General features: G+C 41.1%; 1 protein-coding gene across 4 annotated transcripts in view; it reads right to left on the bottom strand.

The window, feature by feature from the left end:
- Positions 1-22661, bottom strand: part of LOC115232548 (solute carrier family 35 member F5) — a 123776-nt gene that overhangs the window by 17837 nt on the left and 83278 nt on the right. For 3 of the 4 annotated variants that reach the window (XM_029802491.2, XM_029802488.2, XM_029802489.2), the window contains exons 2-9: positions 19024-19163; positions 14963-15094; positions 8457-8513; positions 7465-7534; positions 5700-5762; positions 3824-3960; positions 3068-3237; positions 795-961 (exon numbers count right to left, since the gene is read on the bottom strand). In XM_029802491.2, the coding sequence (XP_029658351.1) occupies positions 795-961; positions 3068-3237; positions 3824-3960; positions 5700-5762; positions 7465-7534; positions 8457-8513; positions 14963-15094; positions 19024-19128 (901 nt within the window). In that variant the 5' untranslated portion in view covers positions 19129-19163. The remainder of the gene's footprint in view (positions 1-794; positions 962-3067; positions 3238-3823; positions 3961-5699; positions 5763-7464; positions 7535-8456; positions 8514-14962; positions 15095-19023; positions 19164-22661) is intronic. The other variant, XM_029802490.2, reaches the window with a different exon arrangement.

Genomic DNA, 22661 nt, shown 5'->3' with positions numbered 1-22661 from the left:
AATTCTACAATTGTGGTGTTGGTGGAGAGGACGACAGATGAGGTGGGCGGAAGTAGGGCTTGCAGGGGCTGGTGGAAGACTGGAGGGCGCATGTGCATGGGGAAGCGGAAGCGGTCAAGTGGACACACGTGTGGCGATCGAGGAAGTGGGCAGTTCGAGCATAGACAAGGAAGCGACAGGACGCGTCGAATCTGTAAGAGACCTGATCTTCGCCGAGATAAGACCTGTTTGTATTTCTTCTCCTTCTCCTTCTGTTGTCCCCTTCATCCATCACACTACAATAATGTTAACCCTTTCAATACCAACCTGGCTGAAACCACCTCTGGCGTTGTAGTACAAATGTCTTGTTTTCATTAAGTTTTGAATAAAAATCTTCCTCCAAACCTTAGTCACAATTTATGTTCCTAACACAAGCTGAATGATAACCAACTTATTTTACTAAATTCTTTGTTATGTAATTGAAAGAAACACAGAGCATCTCAACAGAAATGTGGTAACAAAAGGATTAACAAATGGTTAATTTAACCCTTATGATACCAACCCACCTGAAACTGCCTCTGGCTCTGTGGTACACTAGCTGAATGATGACTAAGTTATTTTACTAAATTCTTTGTTATATTTAAAATTAATTGAAAGAAACACAGAGCATTTCAAAATAAATACAGTAACAAAAGGGTGAAGTCAATTGGATGGGATCTGATGAAAGAACAGCTTCGACCAGTAATGAAAGTGATGTTACTGATGACAATGGTTAAATGAAATCTATAAGAAAAAGTCATATAAAGTTGCCTTACCCAAAAACATAGGCAGATCAAGTTTGTCTTCATGATCAGCTTTTTTTTTCAACACAACCAAATATATTGCAGTAAAGACTGCACTGGCAATGGTCCATACAGCACTTGCAGGAATCCCATTCTTAATTTTTGTATCTGATAAACTAACAAAGACTACACCACACATACTGCAAAAGACAAAAAGAATAAAAAAAAAACAGAATGAAAATAATAAAAGGAAAGATAGCAAGTATAAAATAAAAATGATACTTCAAGGTTCAATACCACGATGTGACACTTTGGGCAAGTTTCCTCAACCTTAGCCTCAGTTGACCAATACCTTGTTCGTAGATTAAGATACAAGTTCAAATCCTGCCAAGGTCGACTTTGCCTTTCATCCTTTCAGGGTTGATAAATTAAGTACCAGTTGTGTACTGGGGTCGATGTAATCGAGTAATCCTTTCCCCAAAATTTCAGGCTTTGTGTCTTTAGCAGAAAGGATATTAAGATACAAGGTGTGTTTGTGAGCATGCAAGCAAGACTAAGTATGTTGACACATTGAAGTGGTATTGCTCTGTGTTATGTGGTAAAATGTATTTTTGGGACTTGATAGTCTGAGAGAGGCTGAAAGAGTTAAGAGTCATAGATGCAGGAGTGGCTGTGTGTTAAGTAGCTTGCTTACAAACCACATGGCTCCAGGTTCAGTCCCACTGCGTGGCACCTTGGGCGAGTATCTTCTACTACAGCCTCGGGCCAACCAAAGCCTTGTGAGTGGATTTGGTAGACGAAAACTGAAAGAAGCCCATCGTGTATGTATATATATATATATATATATATATATATATATGTATGTGTGTATATGTTTGTGTGTCTGTCCCCCCAACATCGTTTGACAAACCGATGCTGGTGTCTACGTCCCCGTAACTTAGCCGATCGGTAAACGGAGCCCGATAGAATAAGTACTAGGCTTACAATGAATAAGTCCTGGGGGTCGATTTGCTCAACTAAAAGCGGTGCTCCAGCATGGCCGCAGTCATATGACTGAAACAAGTAAAAAGAGTAAAAAAAAAAAAAAAAAAAAAAAAAAGAGAGTCTACCCTTTGAATGAAGGCAGGAAAAATATGCAGTGATATACATCTGGAAAATCCGGGAAGGACTCATACCAAACTTCAGCATTGAAAGCTACACAAACAGCAGAACGGGGTGCCACTTCAAAGTTAAAGCACAACAACAAGTGGTTTTACGGTGAATTCAAATTTTGGCCCATGACCAGTAAAATTAGGGGGAATGGGTAAGTCAATTCCATTGACCCCAGTTATCAACAGGTACCTTTTTTTTTTATTTTATTAACCTTGAAAATATGAAAGCAAAGTCCACCTTGGCAGCATTTGAACTCAGACAATAAAAAACTGGAGGGAATGCCATTAAACACATCAACAACTCTGTCAGCTTCTCCATCTTACTCTCTCAATTCTATAATAACAATGCCTTACTGTATCAGTTCGATGGGGTTTGTTGCCCATTTCATTGTCAGGCTTTGATTCATACATTTGCTTCTTATCAATGCAATCAGAACTAAATATTGTAAAAATTGAAAGGCAAGCCTTGAGCCTAAAGTAGGAAAGAAAAAAAAAAAAGAATATTTAATTCTTTACAAGGTGGCAGAATCGTTAGCACGCCAAGTGAAATGCTTAGCGGTATTTCGTCTGCCATTACATTCTGAGTTCAAATTCCGCCGAGGTCGACTTTGCCTTTCATCCTTTCGGGGTTGATAAATTAAGTACCAGTTACGCACTGAGGTCGATGTAATCGAGTTAATCCGTTTGTCTGTCCGTGTTCGTCCTCTCTGTGTTTAGCCCCTTGTGGGTAGTAAAGAAATAAGTATTTCGTCTGTCTTTACACTCTCAGTTCAAATTCTATCAAGGTCGACTTCGCCAGGTTGATAAAGTACGGGGATCGATCTAATCGACTGCCCCCCCCACACACACACAATTTCGGTCCTTTTGCCTAGAGTAGAAAGGAATATCATCCTTGGTTGTGTAGACGAGGCTGTTGGTTCAGATTATGAAAGCCAGTGTGTTACCCCTTGTTGGTAGTAAAGAAATAGTTATTTCGTCAGTCTTTACATTCTGAGTTCAAATTCTGCCGAGGTCGACTTTGCCTTTCATCCTTTCGGCGTCGATAAATTAAGTACCAGCTGCACACTGGGGTTGATCTAATCGACTGGCTCCACACTCCCGTAAAATTTCAGGCTTTGTGCCTAGAGTAGAAAAGAATAAAGGTGAAAGACTTACCCAAATGTTACTGCAGTCAATTTGGACAAAGAAAACCTATCGGCACTGTTACTAGGGAAAATGGTTGAACCTATGAGGGTGAAGAGACAAGTTGCAGAAGACATAACATTGACAATGTTCGTCTCATTCTCGTAGAGCCCCTTTTGGTAGCAGAAGTTCCCAACAAAATACTGCAAATACACCAAGAAAATAGACAGATACACATTAGATAAAACAAACCAATAAAATGTAACGTCAAAGAGCTACCACCTTCCTTCCTTCTTTACCCCAGGGGGTGGCCAAATGTCTCCCCTATAGTAAGACAACTATTCCCGTCCCCCTATTATATTCTAACCTCTTGCCTGGCACACCACTTACCTTGGTTCCATTCCCTCTCTCAACTAAGAGGCCTTTATCATACAAAAATTTCTCAATGTGCCCCCAAAAGCTAAAATTAATTATCTTAATAATTGTTAACATAAAGGGTAACTCTTTAAATCAGTGGTTCTCAACAGTTTTAATATCAGGGTCAGATCCAAAATGGGTATTTGTTTTTTTTTTAGGGGCCCACAACAAAATAAGTAAAATACAAGTCAATTAAAAGAAAAATTTATATTTATAGCAGAAAGACCGTGAAGGGCCACTGGGAGGATGCTTGAGGGCTGCATGAGCCCTGGGGCCCACAGTTGAGAATTACTTCTTTAAAGAGTACCAAGACAATGAAATTAGCAAAAAAAACTGTCCAATAAAGTGAAAAGAACATAAAAATTTCCTTACTAAGATGCAATATATTATGGCAACCTTTGCCAATTGTTTAAGGCTAAGTTTGCTTAGAGCTCGTAATTTAGCCTCTTCAGCTCGTATGGAGGCATTGTATGATAATCGGGCTATGACTGACTCTTCGGCATAGATATCTGAAAGGAAGAGAGAAAAGGAAAGAATCAGGGTCATGGAAATTCAATTGGGGACAAAGACATGCAAGAATACATCCTTATTGTTGCACAGTTCTGAAAGCATCTCCTGTTCATTAAGGATGAATAACAAGGTATTAGCTGGCACTCCATTGATTATGACGATGTGGGTTACAGATGATCTGGTCAACGGAACAACTGGCTCGTGAAATTAAGTGGCTGAGTACTCCACAGACATGTGTACTCTTAACGTAGTTCTCGAGCAAATTTAGTGTGACGCAGAGTGTGACAAGGCTGGTCCCCATTGAATTACAGGTGCAACTTATTTTTGCCAGCTGAGTGGACTGGAGCAACGTGAAGTAAAGAGTCTTGCTCAAAGAAATAACACACTGCCAGGAATTGAACTCATGACCTTACAATTGCAAGCCGAATGTCTGAACCATGAAGCCAACATGCCTTCACTAGCATTGAGATAATGTTGATAGAAATACATTTCCCACTCAACTGCTTCTTTAGTCATACGACCAGTTCAGTGTCATTCACAAAATGCTCCAGATGACTAAAGACATTACATTATTCATCAAGCAAATCTTGTGACATTCTACATATGACTGGGTAACATCTATACACATGTTCTCTCTCTCTCTCTGTTTGTGTGTGTGTGTGTGTGTGTGCGTGTGCGCGTGTGCGTGCGCGTGTATGTAAGAAATATGCAAGTACATATCCTATGTTGATATATGTGCACATATAATTAATGATATAAAATTCAGATAATACACCCACTTTACTGACAGTTATATAAATGCATCTTCTCCCTGACTTATGGTCTCTTAGACAACTCCTGCATGTATATACATATATACACACACACACATGTATATATAACAATCAGATCATTCATTTTCCTCCCATGGCTGTGTAAGGGCTTTCTTCTATTTTCTCTTCATAACTCGACGAGGGCACGCGACACATTTATCGGGAGTTGCATGTATGGATCAAAACAGTTTGATTCAAATTCCTTGGTACTTTGAGTTTCAAACAGTGATGCATATCCTCGGCTGTTGGAAATTTGAATTCAAATTTCCATATATATAAATATATATTGCATTTAGTTACATTTAAAGGATATTTGTCCTCATCTTGTTTGTTGTTAACACAATGTTTCAGCTGATATATCCTCCAGTCTTCATCAGGTGCCTTGGCGAAATTTCGAACCTGGGTTCTCATTCCTGAGGTATTTTTTGATATTATCATTATTCAGGTTACTGCCTGAAATCAAACTCAGAATCTTAGGGTTAGTAGTCCATGCTCTTAGCCACTAAGCCATGGCCATATGGTGTAGTGGTTAAGAGTGTGGGCTACTAACACCAAGATTCTGAGTTCGATTCTTAGCAGTGACCTGAACAATAATAATTATAATAAAGATAATAATAATAACAACATCGAAATATACCTTAGAAATGAGAACTCAGTTTCGAAATTTCTCCAAGACACCTGATGAAGGCTGGAGGGTATATCAGCCGAAACGCTGTGTTAACAACAAACAAGATGAGGACAAATATCCGTCAATTGTAAATAATTCCTCATCTCTTAAATATAGAACTGTATACTTTGATAGGTTTCGGCCATTATTGGCCCATGCCATGTCTAACTTAATAGCACCAGGCCACTAAATAAAGTTAGACGAGATAAGAATGTAGATTTGTCACAATAAGCTGGTGAGAACAAAGAAAATAACTTACCAGAAAGTTGACGAATTTCTAAAAGATTATTAAACCGCACTATTGTTGTGTTCTCCCGGTCTGCTGAAAAAAGAGAGAGAGAAAATAATGGTTTCAAATTTTGGCACAAGGACAGCAATTTCGGGGGAGGAGGTAACTTGATTAAATCGACCCCTGTGCTCAAGGGGGATTAATTTAATGCACCCTGAAAGGAAGAAAGGAAAAGAAAATGATTCTGCCAGCTTGCCGCCTTATTGAGGGAGAAAATATCAGCTCAAAGACATGCCATTCTTCTTCTACTACTGTTGGTTGTTTTATTAAGGTGGTGTATATTAATAACATCAACAATACCTTAGGAATGAGAACCCAGGCTCGAAATTTCCCCAAGATACCTGATGAAGGCTGGAGGGTATACCAGCCGAAACGTTGTGTTAACAATAAACGAGATGAGGACAAATATCCATTAAATGTAAATAATGTACATAATTCCTCATCTCTTAAATATAGAACTGTATTTACCTTACCTCATGTATATTTTTTAAGACAGTAGGACAAAACAGGAGGGAGATTTGGTGGCTATTCCAAGCAGATCAAGCGACCACATTAGGGCCCTTCCCTCACTGGATTGTACAAGTAATGTTATTGAGGCAGCTGACCGGCAGAGGGCAGGGGAATCAGGAGAGTGTCAAAGCATTCGGCGACAGTTATTTCCCTTCACATTCTGAGTTCAAAGCCAAGCTGGCAGGATTTATCATTACACATTCTTTCTGGGTCACTGAATTAGCATAATTGATTGAATTAACAAGCTCTCTCTCCTTGTACCAATGTGAGAAATCATTATTGCAGCAGATGTAGTTGTGCTATTAAGTTCTCAGTGAACAGATGTCAATGGTGTTAAAAGACATACTTTACACTCGTTTCAAATTTTGGCAGAAAGCCCACAATTTCAGGGGGAGAGGTAAGTCAATTACATCACCCCCAGGGCTCAACTGGCACCCTCTTTATCTATTCCGAAAGGACGAAAGGCAAAGTCGGTCCCAACAGCAATTGAGCTCAGAATGTAAAACAGACAAAATGCTCCTAAACATTTCGCATGATGTGTTAATGATTCTGCCAGCTCATCACCTCAGGAGATACTTTATATTGTTACTGAAATTCTTAACCCAGGAAAATTCTCTCCACCCATCACCAGAGGGGGTAAATTTAAGGATTTCAATGAAGAGATTACTTTTAGGCTAAAAATTTCTTTACAGCTCTATATTTGAGATATGAGAAATTATGTACAGTATCTACATTTGACGGATATTTGTCATCATCTTTCTTGTTAACACGTTTCGGTTGATATACGTATGTATAGAAGACCTTGAGGCATTGATGCTGGACTGAGAAGTGTGGCGGGTGGGCTATGTTGCCGTGGCCTGGGTTGGAACCTAGCCCTAATCTTTTATTCTCTTACTTGTTCCAGTCATTGGATTGCAGCCATGCGTGTGTATCCTCGTATCTGTACTTGTCCTTCACCATCGCTTGACAACCGGTGTTGGTTTATTTATGCTCCCATAACTTAGCGGTTCAGCAAAATGTAATTAATAGAATACATATGAGGCTTTACAAAATAGAAAAAAAATAATGGGGGTTGATTCATTCGACTAAACCATTGAAGGCAGCACTCCAGCATGGCCACAGTCCAATGAATGAAACATATAAAAGCTAAATCAATTAAACCACCACAACATAATAAAATGAAAAAATAAAATATTTGAAAAAAAGTAGAAAAAGAAAATCTTACCAGATAAATCATCCGATTCTGTGGAATTGCATTTATCATCTGACTTGAGTGGCACGAAAACTGAATCACCCTGGAGGAGAAAATAGGAGTAACTAAAGTTTTACAATAAATTGATTAAGGTAAGAAGAGTGTTGTAATTCACTTGAAGCATTGTAGTACAGAAGTAGAAATAATAAATGAAATGAGGAAAGTTTCTAAGAATGCAGAGTGTTTTTTTTTAAAAACCTTTATATTTTGGGTTATCCAAAATGTTTTTTTGGGTTATCTAAAATATTTTTTTAAAAAAACCTTTATATTTTGGGTTATCCAAAATTTTTTTTTGGTTATCCAAAATGTTTTTTTAAAAAAACCTTTATATTTTGGGTTATCCAAAATGTTTTTTTAAAAAAACCTTTATATTTTGGGTTATCCAAAATGTTTTTTAAAAAAAAACTTTATATTTTGGGTTATCCAAAATGGCAGGGACCTATGTAAACATACATTTCTTTGACTGCATTCTACTAGAGATAGGCCTCTGCATCTAATATATAAAGGCTTTTTTTAAAAAACTTTCTGCATTATTAGCAGCAAACTTCTTATCTTACCACACAGCCATGCCTGCACCAATGTGCACTGTGCATGCACAAAAATGTACATATCTGTACAGATAGGTGTGAAAATGTCAGTGAAAGGAGAGAGGAGGAAACTGGAGAAGACAGAAAGTACAAAAGGCAAGTGTGTGAAATCATCCTCCTCATCATCATCGTCGTTTAACGTCCGTTTTCCATGCTGGCATGGGTTGGATGGTTTGAATGAGGGCTGGCAAGCCGGGAGGCTGCACCAGGCTCCAATCTGATCTGGCAAGGTTTCTACAGCTGGATGCCCTTACTAATGCCAAAATATAGAATGTTTTGGGCAGGACTAGACAAGAAATTGGGGAGGAAAGAGAAGAGGGGAAAAGAAAATGAATAACTGAATCTTTTATTATTTGCAGGATATTGAAAAAGGCTCACCAATAGCTTGTCCACTTCAATGGGGTGTTCTTCAACAGGTTCAAATCTAGGAAGAGTCTGAAATAAATAATTGTCATTGTTAATGATAACGATTTCTGAAATTAGTAAAAGACTAATGAGTTTTTGAAAAGAACATAATTAAATCAAGCTCAGTATTTCACTGGTACCATTTTATCAGATACTAGAGGAATGAATGTTGAAGTTGACAATGATGGAATATCCCCATAAGTAGGGGTGGAGGGCAGAGGTACTAGAAAGCATTTTGTATGGCATCGATGATTCTGCCCAATGTAAGGATAAGAAATAGCTGGCTACTGTGGGATTTGAATTCAGAATATAGTGAGAGCACACAAATGAATTGAGAGAAAAGTTAGGTATAAGAGGGAAAAGAAAAGATTGTACTGGCACGTGTGACTTTACTTGTACTTGTGATGGCGTTCAGCCAGGGCGGGTTGAGCCAGCTTCTTCTCTGGTCCTAACGGCATCACGAACCATGGTGTCCCACGCTCAACGGTCCCGTGCGAGGTCACTAGAGATAGCGAGCCATTCACAGTTCCATCTGTGCAGACCGACCACCTGCGGACCTGAGAGTTCGGAGAGGTCCTCTTTTATCGTTGTTGCCTAGGTCTTCAGCTGCCCGCGTGTGACGCATATGGAGGATGTCAGTTATATACTAAGTGTCAAGTGGAAGAGGGAATTCTGGGAAGATATGGAGTAAAATAGCGAAGACTGTTTTCTTAAGAACTAAAGAAGATGATAACAAAGGAAGGCCATAACAATGTGACATGCCAAGCTGAAGAAGACCCATCCAACCCCTGTGAGTATGGTAACACATATATCAAAACCGGTGATGGTGAGAGGTTAGGAAGTGTTATATTTTACATTTGGGTCTCGCCCTCCCTCCATATTTAGGTCCCCATCTACTGCCAGTCTACGCTCTTCATGTTCTTCCCCCATCCATAACCCTCTCTTCTAATTATTGCATCAAATCCTTATTGCACCACTTGCTTAACAAACAAAAGCAATGGATCTTCTGTCTATATTCAATACCCCTACTATCATGCACCCCTTCTCTCTTTCCCCTATAACTCATTGATATCCCCCCCTCTCTCTCTCACATCATGCAACTCTTCTGCTCTGCATCATTGCCTTTCCTTTTCTTACAATCAATCTCTCCATAGTTGGGATTTTCAACCGTTTTAATATCTGGGCCAGATCCAAAACATGGATCTTTTTTTAAGGGGATCATTTAAGAGTACCTTCAATCATTGGGCAATAAACTGTGCTTGCAAAGAGCTGTTGAGATAAGTGAAGTTGTTGTCGTGGCTGATGACAGTACTTCCTGATTGGCACCTGTGCCAGTGGCACGTTAAAAACACCATTCGAGCGTGATCATTGCCAGTGCCACCAGAATGGCCCCCATGCCGGTGGCACATAAAAAGCACCATCCAAGTGTGACCGATGCCAGTACAGCTCGACTGGCCCTCATGCTGGTGGCATGTAAAAAGCACTCACTACATTGTCAGAGTGGTTGGTGTTAGGAAGGGCATCCAGCTGTAAAAAAATTGCCAGATCAGACTGGAGCCTGGTGCAGCCTTCTGGCTCACCAGCCCTCAGTCAAACTGTCCAACCCAATACCAGCATGGAAGGCAGACATTAAACGATGCAAAGGCGGTGAGCTGGCAGAAAACATTAGCACGCCAGGCGAAATGCTTAGCGGCATTTCGTCCGTCCTTACGATCTGAGTTCAAATTCCGCCGAAGTCGACTTTGCCTTTTATCCTTTCGGGGTCGATAAATTAAGTACCAGTTACGCACTGGGGTTGATGTAATCGACTTAATCCCTTTGTCCCCTCTATGTTTAGCCCCTTGTGGGCAATAAAAAAAAAGAAAGACATTAAACGATGATGATGATGATGATGGGCCACACCAAAAAGTAAAACACAAAGAAAATTTATACTCATAGACGGAAAACTGTCAGAAGGATGCTCAAGGGCCCGAATACAGTCCTAGGGCAGTAGTTGAGGAGGGCTGTTCTACACACATTACTCCTTCCTTTATCACTCAGTGTTGATGTCTACCGCTTTCTCTCTTCCAGCATCCTGCTTACCTCTTTCCATTCACTCTTTACCTCCATCACACCACCCATACCGTTTTGCTACTCAACCCCCCCCCCCCCAACAAGCATGTCACTGCCCATCACTGTCTCCTTCCATTCCTCCCTCCTCTCACTTCTAGAACTTTCTCCCTTCATACTCTTCTCTTACCACCACCACCACCATCCCGATTTTCTCTCTTCTATCCACCTTTTCAGTCATGTTGCCTTGAGATAGCAAAGACAATGCCAGACAGAGAGGATATTTTTTGGTCCTTCTGGGTACAAGGTAATCCATCTCGTACTCAGCACCACAATAGAATGTACACAGTGTATGCTGTATGGAAAACACATGGAGACAATGTGGGGTAGAGAAAACAGTCTTGCTGAGAACAAGGGACCTTTTTAGATCCCATAGTCGGTTTGGGGTTGGTTTCTACAGCTGGATGCCCTTCCCGATGCCAACCACTTTACAGAATGCTCCACTGGGTGATTTCTATGTGGCATTGGCACAGGTGCCTTTCACATAAGCAATCCCAGTACATTAGTGGAGAAATGTCTAAAGTCAAACTTGCAAACAGCTATATTTATCTTGGGTCTTTTAAAGAGAATTTAAGATGAGTCTGTCAGCTGCCAAAAACATCAGATATAGAAATTAATTTGAAATGTGATGAAATGTTCTTGCAAACATCACATTTTACTGAAGATTCTAAAGGCTGTTCTATGGGCATATGGCGTAGTGGTTAAGAGTGTGGGCTACTAGCCCCAAGATTCCGAGTTCGATTCCAGGCAGTGACCTGAATAATAATAACATCAAATAATACCTTAGGAACGATAACACAGGTTTGAAATTTCCCTAAGACACCTAATGAAGGCTGGGGGGTATATCAGCCGAAACGTTATCATCATCATCGTTTAACATCCGCTTTCCATGCTAGCATGGGTTGGACGATTTGACTGAGGGCTAGCGAACCAGATGGCTGCACCAGGCGCCAGTCTTGATCTGGCAGATTTTCTTCAGCTGGATGCCCTTCCTAACGCCAACCACTTCGAGAGTGTAGTGGGTGCTTTTATGTGCCACCGGTACGGGGCCAGTCAGGTGGTACTGGCAACGACCTCGCTCGAATCTTTTTACACATGCCAACGGCACAGGTGCCAGTAAGGCGACGTTGGTAACGATCCCACTCGAATGGTGCCTCTTACATGCCACAGGCACGGAAGCCAGTTAGCCACTCTGGTTGTGTTAACAACAAACAAGACGAGGACAAATATCCATCAAATGTAAATAATGTAAATCTAAAAGCCGTTGCCCACAAAAGGATTTGAACACAGCACTGTAAGGAAATGACAAGATTTGCTAACTACACACAATGATTTCGGTGCATTCAGGAGTATGTTGGCCCTGCTTGCCTGTCGTCTGTTTACATCAAGCTAGACAGACACAAGAACAGCTAAAGAGATTAGTGAAAGACACAGCAGTTATGATGATGTGATAGGAACTGCTGACTCTACAGCCTAGAACTAGCAAGCTGCTGTTTTGGTTAGCTGCTGTAGAATAGCCACATAACAGTAAATCAGTGGGAGAAAAGGAAAAACAAAAAAAAACAACAGTGACAACTCTATATAAAGAGACTTTTTTATGTAGCAGTATTATTTCCTTTTTCAGTATAATTATTGATTTTTTTTTTTCCAGTAACACCATTCTGTGTTGTGTCATTCATTTGACAGACATTTGTGACATTCATTATTATAGCAATGAACAGCTAGAATCGTTAAAAAGGAATATCCCAACAAAATAATAGTCAAATGAATGGAACCCAAAAGAGAGGAAAGAATATTGTCTCTGTTCTGTTTTTCTTTATCAGCTTCAATAATTTTTTTTTTTCTTCTTATCGGGAGTTTGACTTGCTAGAAATAGAAGCCAAATCTTCTAACCACACTTTACCATTTAAAAATAAGGCAAGTCATTGGATAAATTGGTCTTACATAGGCCTAAAAAAAAAAATCACAGTTGGATTGATTTGGACTGGTGCTCTGCCGGTTCTGATGACAAGGGTTCTAGTTGGTCCGATCATGAGAATAGCCTGCTCATGAAATTAACGTGCAACTGGCTGAGTACTCCACAGACATGTAGTTCTCAGGGAGTACCAGCAGGACACAGAATGTAACATGGCTGTCCCCTTTGAATTACTGGTACAACTCATTTCTGCTAGCTTACTCTTCTTGTACTCTTCTACTTGTTTCAGTCATTTGACTGTGGCCATGCTGGAGCACCGCCTTTAGTCGAGCAAATCGACCCCAGGACTTATTCTTTGTAAGCCTAGTACTTATTCTATCGGTCTCTTTTGCCGAACCGCTAAGTTACCTAAAACACACCAGCATCGGTTGTCAAGTGATTTTGGGGGGACAAACACAGACGCACAAACACACACACATATATATGCATATATACGACAGGCTTCTTTCAGTTTCCATCTACCAAATCCACTCATAAGGCTTTGGTCGGCCTGAGGCTATAGTAGAAGACATTTGCCCAAGGTGCCACGCAGTGGGACTGAACCCAGAACCATGTGGTTCGTAAGCAAGCTACTTACCACACAGCCACTTCTACATGGCCTAGTGGACTGGAGCAATGTGAAATAAAGTGTCTTGCTCAAGGACACAGCATGCTGCTGGTAATTAAACTCAGGACCTTACAATCGTAGGCAAACAACTTAACCACTAAGCTACTTAATATTCCTCCCTTTCACATTTCTTTTATGGTAAACCAATTCCCTTTCAGTCCCTCGCCCTGTTGTTTATGTCATTCGTATCCAAGATTATCCACTTCTTTTGCGATAACAATCCTTTGATTTTCTTCTTTCCATCTGCTTCTTTCTGACCATCTTTAACCCTTACTTTACTGTATTTATTTTGAGATGCTCTGTGTTTCTTTCAATTAATTTTAAAAATAACAAATAATTTAATAAAATAACTTAGTTATCATTAAGCTAGTGTTAGGAACATTAATTGTGACTAAGGTTTGGTGGAAGATTTTAATTCAAAACTTATGAAGTAGCTTGTTTACCAACCACATGGTTCCGGGTTCAGTCCCACTGCGTGGCACCTTGGACAAGTGTCTTCTGCTATAGCCTCGGGCCGACCAAAGCCTTGTGAGTGGATTTGGTAGACGGAAACTGAAAGAAGCCCGTCGTATATATGTATATATATGTATGTGCGTGTTTGTGTGTCTGTGTTTGTCCCCCTAGCATTGCTTGACAACCGATGCTGGTGTGTTTATGTCCCCGTCACTTAGCGGTTTGGCAAAAGAGACCGATAGAATAAGTACTGGGCTTACAAAAGAATAAGTCCCGGGGTCGAGTTGCTCGATTAAAGGTGGTGCTCCAGCATGGCCGCAGTCAAATGACTGAAACAAGTAAAAGAGAAAAGAGAAAGAGAAAAGAAGACATTTGTACTCAGAGCCAGAGACAGTTTCAGCCGGGTTCGTAACGAAAGGGTTAAAGAGCTGACTCCCTCTGGAATCAAAACGGATTCACAGAAGGAAACCCAGATAATTGTTTTACTTTAAAATAATCCCAATATGTCAGAATAAGTCAGCTTTTCTTGGGAAATGTTTCGTACTTAACTGTTTTACATACAGCTTTGAACTGTAGGATATGTCATGGCATACTAATTGTTTTAAAGGAAAGAAATTATTCTAAAATATAAATGAAGAGTGAACGGACATAAGACAAAACAGCAGATTATGGTATTAGAGTCATTGGAGATTAATGCTTATCCACGTGCCCAGGTTACGTTCAATGTGGTCTTTTATTTGCTAAACAATATCCAGCAACCTTAGCTGGAACTGGAAACGAGAAAATAAAGAAAAACAAAAATGAAATACAAAACAATATTAATGAATTATTGCTCATACTAATAAGAAGCAACCGTTATTTGCTTTTATGAGTTGTCAGATGCTACAGGTAGCATCTGAATTGGAGTTGCATCCTCGAGAACAATTCTTGCAGGATCTTCATTTTACCCAAAGTTAGGCCACATAGAGTTTTGCCTTTCTCGTTAGAATTGTGAGTGACGGACGTCAATCACTGTGTTTCTAAAAAAAGCAGTTTAGGAAGGAAGGAAGGAGGGGGGAAGGAAGGAAGAAAGAAAGAAGGAAGAAAGGAAGGAAGGAAAGAAAGAAAGTAGTTTAGGAAAGAAAGAAAGAAAGAAGGAAGGAAGGAAGGAAGGAAGGAAGGAAGGAAAGAAGGAAGGAAGGAAGGAAAGAGAGAAAGGAAAGAAAGAAGGAAGGAAAGAAAGAAAGAAAGAAAGCAGTTTAGGAAAGAAAGAAAGAAAAAGCAGCTTAGGAAAGAAAGAAAGAAAGAAAGAAAGAAACCAATTAAATATCCAAAGTGGAACACTATTGTACATACTTTACTGTTCCGGCTGCACTGTTGTCTCCAGGGCTTCAAAACCAGGAAACCCAACAGGTATACCATAAACATTGCAGACTTTGCATATGCTATGAAGAATGGCTTGATGTAATGCTCTTGTTTAAAGATATACTGCAAAAGAAGAAGAAGAAGAAACGGACAAGGATGAATTCAGTAAGCCATAACATATTGGGTGATTTCTGATTGCTATTTACGAGTAAGCTATCAGCCCCAAGGAAACCTGATGGGTTTTCTTTGAGCCGATAAAGTGGAAGCAATTCAACAATCCGACATTAGGATGATTTCAAGAGGCAACTAATTAATGGGAGAAGTTGGAGAATTTACAACAACAACGAGAAACAAAGAAAGAAAATACATGCCGTAATTTCATTATCATCATTTAACGTCCATTTTCTGTGCTGGCATCATCATCATTGTTTGACCGTGATCGAGACAATGGAATTTACTATGTTACGCCAGACTTCACGGTCCATCATAGCTTTACGGAGGTCCTGTTGCTGGATACCTGTATCCCTGGAGATTACGTCAGGGTAGGAGAGTGTGCGCCCTCTGGTATCGCAAGCAGATGGCTTCCAGAGGAGAAGAGTAGAAATTACCTCGTTTTCAGCTCTACAACAATGTCCAGCAAACTGGACTCTTCTACCTTTCACAAGAGATGATACATGTGGTAGTTTCCCATATATTTGTACTTTGGTTGGATGACGCTTCCACGAGAGATTTTAAGCTCTCATAAGGAGGCGAGTTTAAGTTCCATCCAACCGCCTCTCAAGCTTCTTTGATAACGTCCTGGTTTCTGAGCCATATAGTAGAATATGTCAAACTGTCCAACCATGCTGGCATGGGTTGGACAGTTTGACAAGAGCTGGCAAGATAGAGAGCTGCACCAGGCCCCAACTGTCCGTTTTGGCAAGGTTTCTATGATTGGATGCACTTCCTAACACCCACCACTTTACAGAGTATACTGGGGGCCATTTACATGGCACCAGCACTGGTGAGCTTTGTACATGGCACCAGCACAGGGGCTTTTTACATGATTTGAAAAACCTGAGGACTAGCATCAAATTCTAGCACTCTTTGAGGTGAAAGTACTAGGTAGTGCCATGCAAAGTAAGAAAACTTCTAGTTTCTCCACCCTGGGTTAGGATAAGATATCGTAATACTGGAGTTTAATGGAATAAAGCTCTTCGTTATCATCCAACAGAAAGAAAGGACTAACCGGAATGTCATTCCACTCAGACACTAGTAGAAAATTAGACTGTAAGACACAAGGGGAGGGGGGGGGACAGATCAAACTCCCTTAATCACATCATCATCATCATTGTTTAATGTCCGCTTTCCATACTAGCATGGGTTGGACGATTTTGATGAGGGCTGGCGAACCAGATGGCTGCACCAGGCTCCAATCTTGATCTGGCAGAGTTTCTACAGCTGGATGCCCTTCCTAACACCAACCACTCCGAGAGTGTAGTGGGTGCTTTTTACATGACACCGGCACGGGAGCTAGTCAGGCGGTACTGGCAACGACCTCGCTCAAATCTTTTTACACATGCCATCGGCACAGGTGCCAGTAAAGCGATGCTGGTAACGATCACGCTCGAATAGTGCCTCTTACGTGCCACCGGCATGGAAGCCAGTTAGCCGCTCTGGCAACGATCACGCTCGGTAAAAACAAAATATGCAGCACTATTAACCCTTTAGCATTTCAACTGGCCACATCAGACCCAAATATTCTACCTGTTTAAGGTTCAAATTGACCAGATCCAGCCTCTCTCACCTACCCTACAATGTCATTCTAGAAATATACAATCACATTGAAATCTCAAAGCTACACAATAATGTATGATTAATTCAAAGCAATGTGACTAAATAAGTATTGCCTTTGACAGAATGATCTGAACGCTGAAGGGTTAACTGAACTGCCCCAGCATGGCCACATGTTACTGGTTAAAACGACTTTTTATTAGCATTGTATGGAAGCTTTACACAATTTCCTTTTGCAAGAACTTCAACCAGAGAGTGCAACCGATTTATGGATTGTAATGTTAAAACTACTTTTATAAATACTAAAAACATCAAAATATCATAACTCTTTTTCCCTTTTTTTTTTCTCTTTTACTTGTTTCAGTCATTTGACTGCGGCCATGCTGGAGCACCGCCTTTAGTCGAGCAACTCGACCCCGGGACTTATTCTTTGTAAGCCCAGTACTTATTCTATTGGTCTCTTTTGCCGAACCGCTAAGTGACGGGGCCGTAAACACACCAGCATCGGTTGTCAAGCAATGCTGGGGGACAAACACATACACACATATATATATATATACATATATACGACAGGCTTCTTTCAGTTTCCGTCTACCAAATCCACTCACAAGGCATTGGTCGGCCTGAGGCTATAGCAGAAGACACTTGCCCAAGATGCCACGCAGTGGGACTGAACCCGGAACCACGTGGTTGGTTAGCAAGCTACTTACTACACAGCCACTCCTGCGCCTAAACTGTTTGGTTTCCTTTCTGTCTCGCCTTTAATTTGCCATATCACATACCTAAGTTTGTTTGTGAGCTCAGACATGCTTTTAAAACACCCACACATTAAGCCAATGAGGGGAATTCCCACACACTTGTTCAACCTACTAGAAAAAAAAACAACAAAAAAAAAAAAAGGAAAATCTCTTTCAAATAATACACTAATATCATATTAAAGACAAGGATCCATTGGAGAGGATGGTCCTTTTACACTGTGGTTGCTAGAAAAACAAAACAAAACAAGGTAAAAAAAAAACGATTGTCAAAGCTGGTCTATTCAACTCTTTCATAATGTCTACTCTTTTACTCTTATTTGTTTCAGTCATGGCGACTGTGGCCAAGCTAGAGCACCACCTTTAGTCAAACTAATCGACCCCAGGATTTGTTCTTTGTAAGCCTAGTCTCTTTTGATGAACAGCTAAATTAGGGCGACGTAAACACACCAACATCGGTTGTCAAGTGAAGGTGGAAGGGGACACACACACACACACAACGGGCTTCTTTCAGTTTCCGACTACCAAATCCACTCACAAGGCTTTGGTCAGCCTGAGGCTATAGTAGAAGTCACTTGCCCAAGGTGCCATGCAGTGGGACTGAACACAGAACCATGTGGTTGGGAAGCAAGCTTCTCTTACCTACTAAAAACATAAAATATATCTTAGTAACTGAATATAATCTGCAAGAACAAATAATTTCACATTCCTCAGGATGAGAAGGAATACAACAAACTAAAGAACACCGATGAGGGTGGAGTGGGGGTCACGTATGAAGCACTGGTGGTAAAAAGCACCCAGCCCACTCTGTAAAGTGGTTGGCATTAGGAAGGTTGTCCAGCCGTAGAAACCATGCCAAAACAGACAATTGGAGCCTGGTGCAGTCTTCTGGCTTGTCAGCTCCTGTCTCGAGACAGCATTCACCCGGGGTGGGTTGAGCTGGCTTCATTCATCCTCAATGCTGCATCTCTCACAAACGCCGAGCAGACCTGACGATTTGAGGCTAACGACCGCGTGATCTCCAACCACTCCTTATTCCAGTGGCGAACGGTGTAGATATGGGGGCCTAGGTTGGGTTCCAGATCAGCCTTGACTGTCATCAGCCAGGTTTTTCGTTGTCCACCACATCGCTTTCGCCAACCTTGAAAGGGAACTGGGGCAATTGCTTCATAGGTGAATTCTCCTGGCTGATGACGGAGGGCATGACCCAGCCAACGCAGACGTCTCGTTAGGATGACTTTTCGGAGGGAGGTGATTCTGCACAGCTCTTGTTCAATCTCTGCCAGCATGGAAAACAGATGTTAAATGATCATGATGATGAAACTCACCTTCACCCTCACAAAAACAATTTATGGCAATTGAAATTATAAAGACTGTACTCTCAGCTTCCATTATATGGAACTTGAAAAGTGAGTAAAAGAAAATTGACAAAAAAACCCCAATCTTCGACATAAAACTTGAACATGCAACACTTTGTGAGATAATAGGTTTAACAATATAAAGAAAGTGAAAGTGTGTGATTACCTGAGTGAATTCTGATGAGGCCACCCATAAGATATTCACAACCAACAGCACTACCACACCTAGGATTAACCTCTGCGGCTTTGACAATCCACTTAGCCTTAACATGGCAGGCTTGAACGGCGCATGCTGGACTGCGTAATCTACAAAAGAAAAATGAGAGAACCTTAAGAATTGTGTCTCTATTATATATTTTAACCCTTTTGTTACCATATTTCTGTTGAGATGTTCTGTGTTTCTTTCAATTGATTTTAAATATAACAAAGAATTTAGTAAAATAACTTAGTTATCATTGAGCTAGTGTTAGGAACATAAATTGTGACTAAGGTTTGGTGGAAGATTTTAACCACAGTGTACTGATTCAATTCCAAAGTGCAGAATCCTTAGCATTTCCTGCTGCAGGTCTAGGTTACCAGTATTCACTCAAAACAGTGCAAACTCAAAACTACAACAGAAGATATTTGCTGAGGGTGCCACGCAATAGAATTGAACCAGGACCATTTGGTCATAAAATAAACTGTTGTAACCATTTTAAAAATGCTGTCGGGCTCCGATTAGTACTAAGCAACTAAAAACAGCTGTTCACCAACACGAAGAAGATCAAAAACATATGTGGGAGGAAAAACAATATTCCTTGTTGCCTGCCACTTTCTTGGAAGTATTATTTTGTCTATCGAATACAAATGGCTGGTTTTTCAATAGCTAAAATACTACACAGCATGAATACAAATTCCTATTTGTTCTCTCTGGTCTTGGAATTACTTTTCAATATGCTTTATTCAAGAAGAAACATGAACGAAATTTAGCAATCGTTGCCAAACAGATAATGTGAACTTTAAGCAGATTACAGCCGTCTTAGCACTTGCTTGTAATAACAGAACACTAGGTAATATTTATAGAGTGGGAAAAAACTTGACACATTTAATTAGTCAGCTATGAAAAAATTGTGGCATTACCACTTTTATGAATAAAATGCAATTTGAAACATTTTTTTGTATATGGGTAAGGTCAGAGACAGACAGACAGACAGTGAGAAAGAGAGAGGGGGGAGAAAGAGTGTGTGTATGTGTGTGTGTGTCTTATTTTTAATTTTTCATTTATTTCAATCATTAGACTGTGGCCAAGCTGGGGGAAGACTGGCCAAACTGGGGGCAGACTGGCCAAGCTGGGAGCAGACTGGCCAAACTGGGGGCAGACTGGCCAAACTGGGGGCAGATTTGCCAAGAGGGGAGCAGACTGGCCAAGCTGGGGGCAGACTGGCCAAGCTGGGGGAAAACTGGCCATGCTGGGGGAAAACTGGCCAAACTGGGGGAAGACTGGCCAAACTGGGGGAAGACTGGCCAAACTGAGGGCAGACTGGCCAAACTGGGGGAAGACTGGCCAAACTGGGGGAAGACTGGCCAAGCTGGGGGCAGACTGGCCAAGCTGGGGGAAGACTGGCCAAGCTGGGGGCAGACTGGCCAAGCAGGGGGCAGACTGGCCAAGCGGGGGGGGGGGAGGCTGGCAAAGCTGGGGGCAGACTGCAAAAAATAAATAGTTGCATATCCAGTCCATGAGTAACAATTTCAGGCAAATTAATGGGACAGAATCACAAAAAAAAAAAATACGTAGCCGGGAAGCAAGCTTCCTAACCAAACACAAACATACATGATGGGCTTCTTTCAGTTTCCATCCACCAAGGCTATAGTAGAATATGCTTGCCAAAGATGCTACGCAGTGGGACTGAACCCGGAACCACGTGGTCAGGAAGCAAGCTTCTTAGCACACAGCTACACCACCTGTGCCTTCAATAATTTTCTCAACAGCAAAGAGACTAAGGCTTTGCTAGTTTACAAGAGGAAGCACTGAGTTCATCACACACTCCTGCCAGTGCAAAATCAGTGTTTGTTTGTTTTTTGATTAAAAACGAAAATAAACAACAGCCATGGGAGACACGATTAACAATGAGTCAGAAACAACACTTGACTTCAAAGTTGGTAGTAATCAGTCGTCTATTTTTAGTATTTTTATCATCTTTTTCTACGTATGTTGTTTGTTGTTTATTATGATTTACTTGGCAATCCAGTAGAGATTTCGCTAATGCTAATCCCAATATAGTGGGAACATACTGTGACAGGGGTAAACAGAGCTCCCTTTTTTTTTTTATGCAGTGCTTCTCAGCCTTATTTTTTTTTCTTGCTATAAGCGCAGGAGTGGCTGTGTGGTAAGTAGATTGTTTACCAAACACATGGTTCCAGGTTCAGTCCCTCTGCATGGCACCTTGGGCAAGTGTCTTCTACTATAGCCTCGGGCCGACCAAAGCCTTGTGAGTGGATTTGGTAGGCGGAAACTGAAAGAAGCCCATCATATGTGTGTGTGTGTGTGTGTGTGTGTGTTTGTCCCCCTAGCTTTTGCTTGACAACCAATGCTGGTGTGTTTATGTCCCCGTTACTTAGCGGTTCGGCAAAAGAGACCGATAGAATAAGTACTGGGCTTACAAAAGAATAAGTCCCGGGGTCGAGTTGCTTGATTAAAGGCGGTGCTCCAGCATGGTCGCAGTCATGACTGAAACAAGTAAAAGAGAGAGAGTATAGACTCCTCTGATTCCTATTTTTACTAAGGTAGAACCTCATAACCGTTCCATATGTAAACAATCCTATTATATTTTAATAATTAAATAGTTTGGAATTGCATTCTTTTATCGTTTCAGTCATTTTGACTGCGGCCATGCTGGAGCACTGCCTTTAGTCGAACAATTCGACCCCAGGACTTATTCTTCGTAAGTCTAGTACTTATTCTATCAGTCTCTTTTGCCGAACTGCTAAGTTACAGGGATGTAAACACACCAACGGTTGTCAAGTGATGATGGGGGAACAAACACAGAAACACAAATACACACACACACACATATACAATGGCCTTCTTTCAATTTCCATCAACCAAATCCACTCATGAGGCTTTGGTTGGCCCGAGGCTATACTAGAAAACACTTGCCCAAGGCTATACTAGAAAACACTTGCAGTGGGACTGAACCCAGAACCATGTGGTTGGAAAACAATCTACTTACCACACAGCCACTCTTCCTCCTCCTCATCATCATCGTTTAGCGTCCATTTTCCATGCTAGCATGGGTTGGACGGTTCAACTGGGGTCTGGGAAGCCAGAGGGCTGTGCCAGGCCCAGTCTGATCTGGCAGTGTTTCTACAGCTGGATGCCCTTCCTAACGCCAACCACTCTGTGAGTGTAGTGGGTGCTTTTTACATGCCACCTGCACAGGTACCAGGGGAGGCTGGCAACGGCCACGATCGGATGATGCTTTTTACGTGCCACCGGCACGGGGGCCAGACGAGGCTGGCAATGGCCACAATCGGATGGTGCTTTTTTTATGTGCCACCAGCACGGAGGCCAGTTGGTGCCATATATAAAAGAATTATTAAAAATATTTTGTGTATCATAAAAATATGAACAGTTTATTGGACATAAGTTTTAACAACAAAACCTTCTATGGGCCCTGGTTAAGAACCATTAATGTAAGAGGGTGTGTGCCTGTGACCTTCAGAAGCTCTTCTATGACCTTCGGAGGCTCCTCTATACTAATGAGTTAACGAAGGTGCATGGCTTAGTGGTTAAGATATTCAGCTCACAATTGTAAGGTCGTGAGT

Source organism: Octopus sinensis, linkage group LG2 (genome assembly GCF_006345805.1).
Source record: "Octopus sinensis linkage group LG2, ASM634580v1, whole genome shotgun sequence".
Taxonomy (NCBI): Eukaryota; Metazoa; Mollusca; class Cephalopoda; order Octopoda; family Octopodidae; genus Octopus; species Octopus sinensis.
This window is presented reverse-complemented; position numbering and strand designations above follow the sequence as displayed.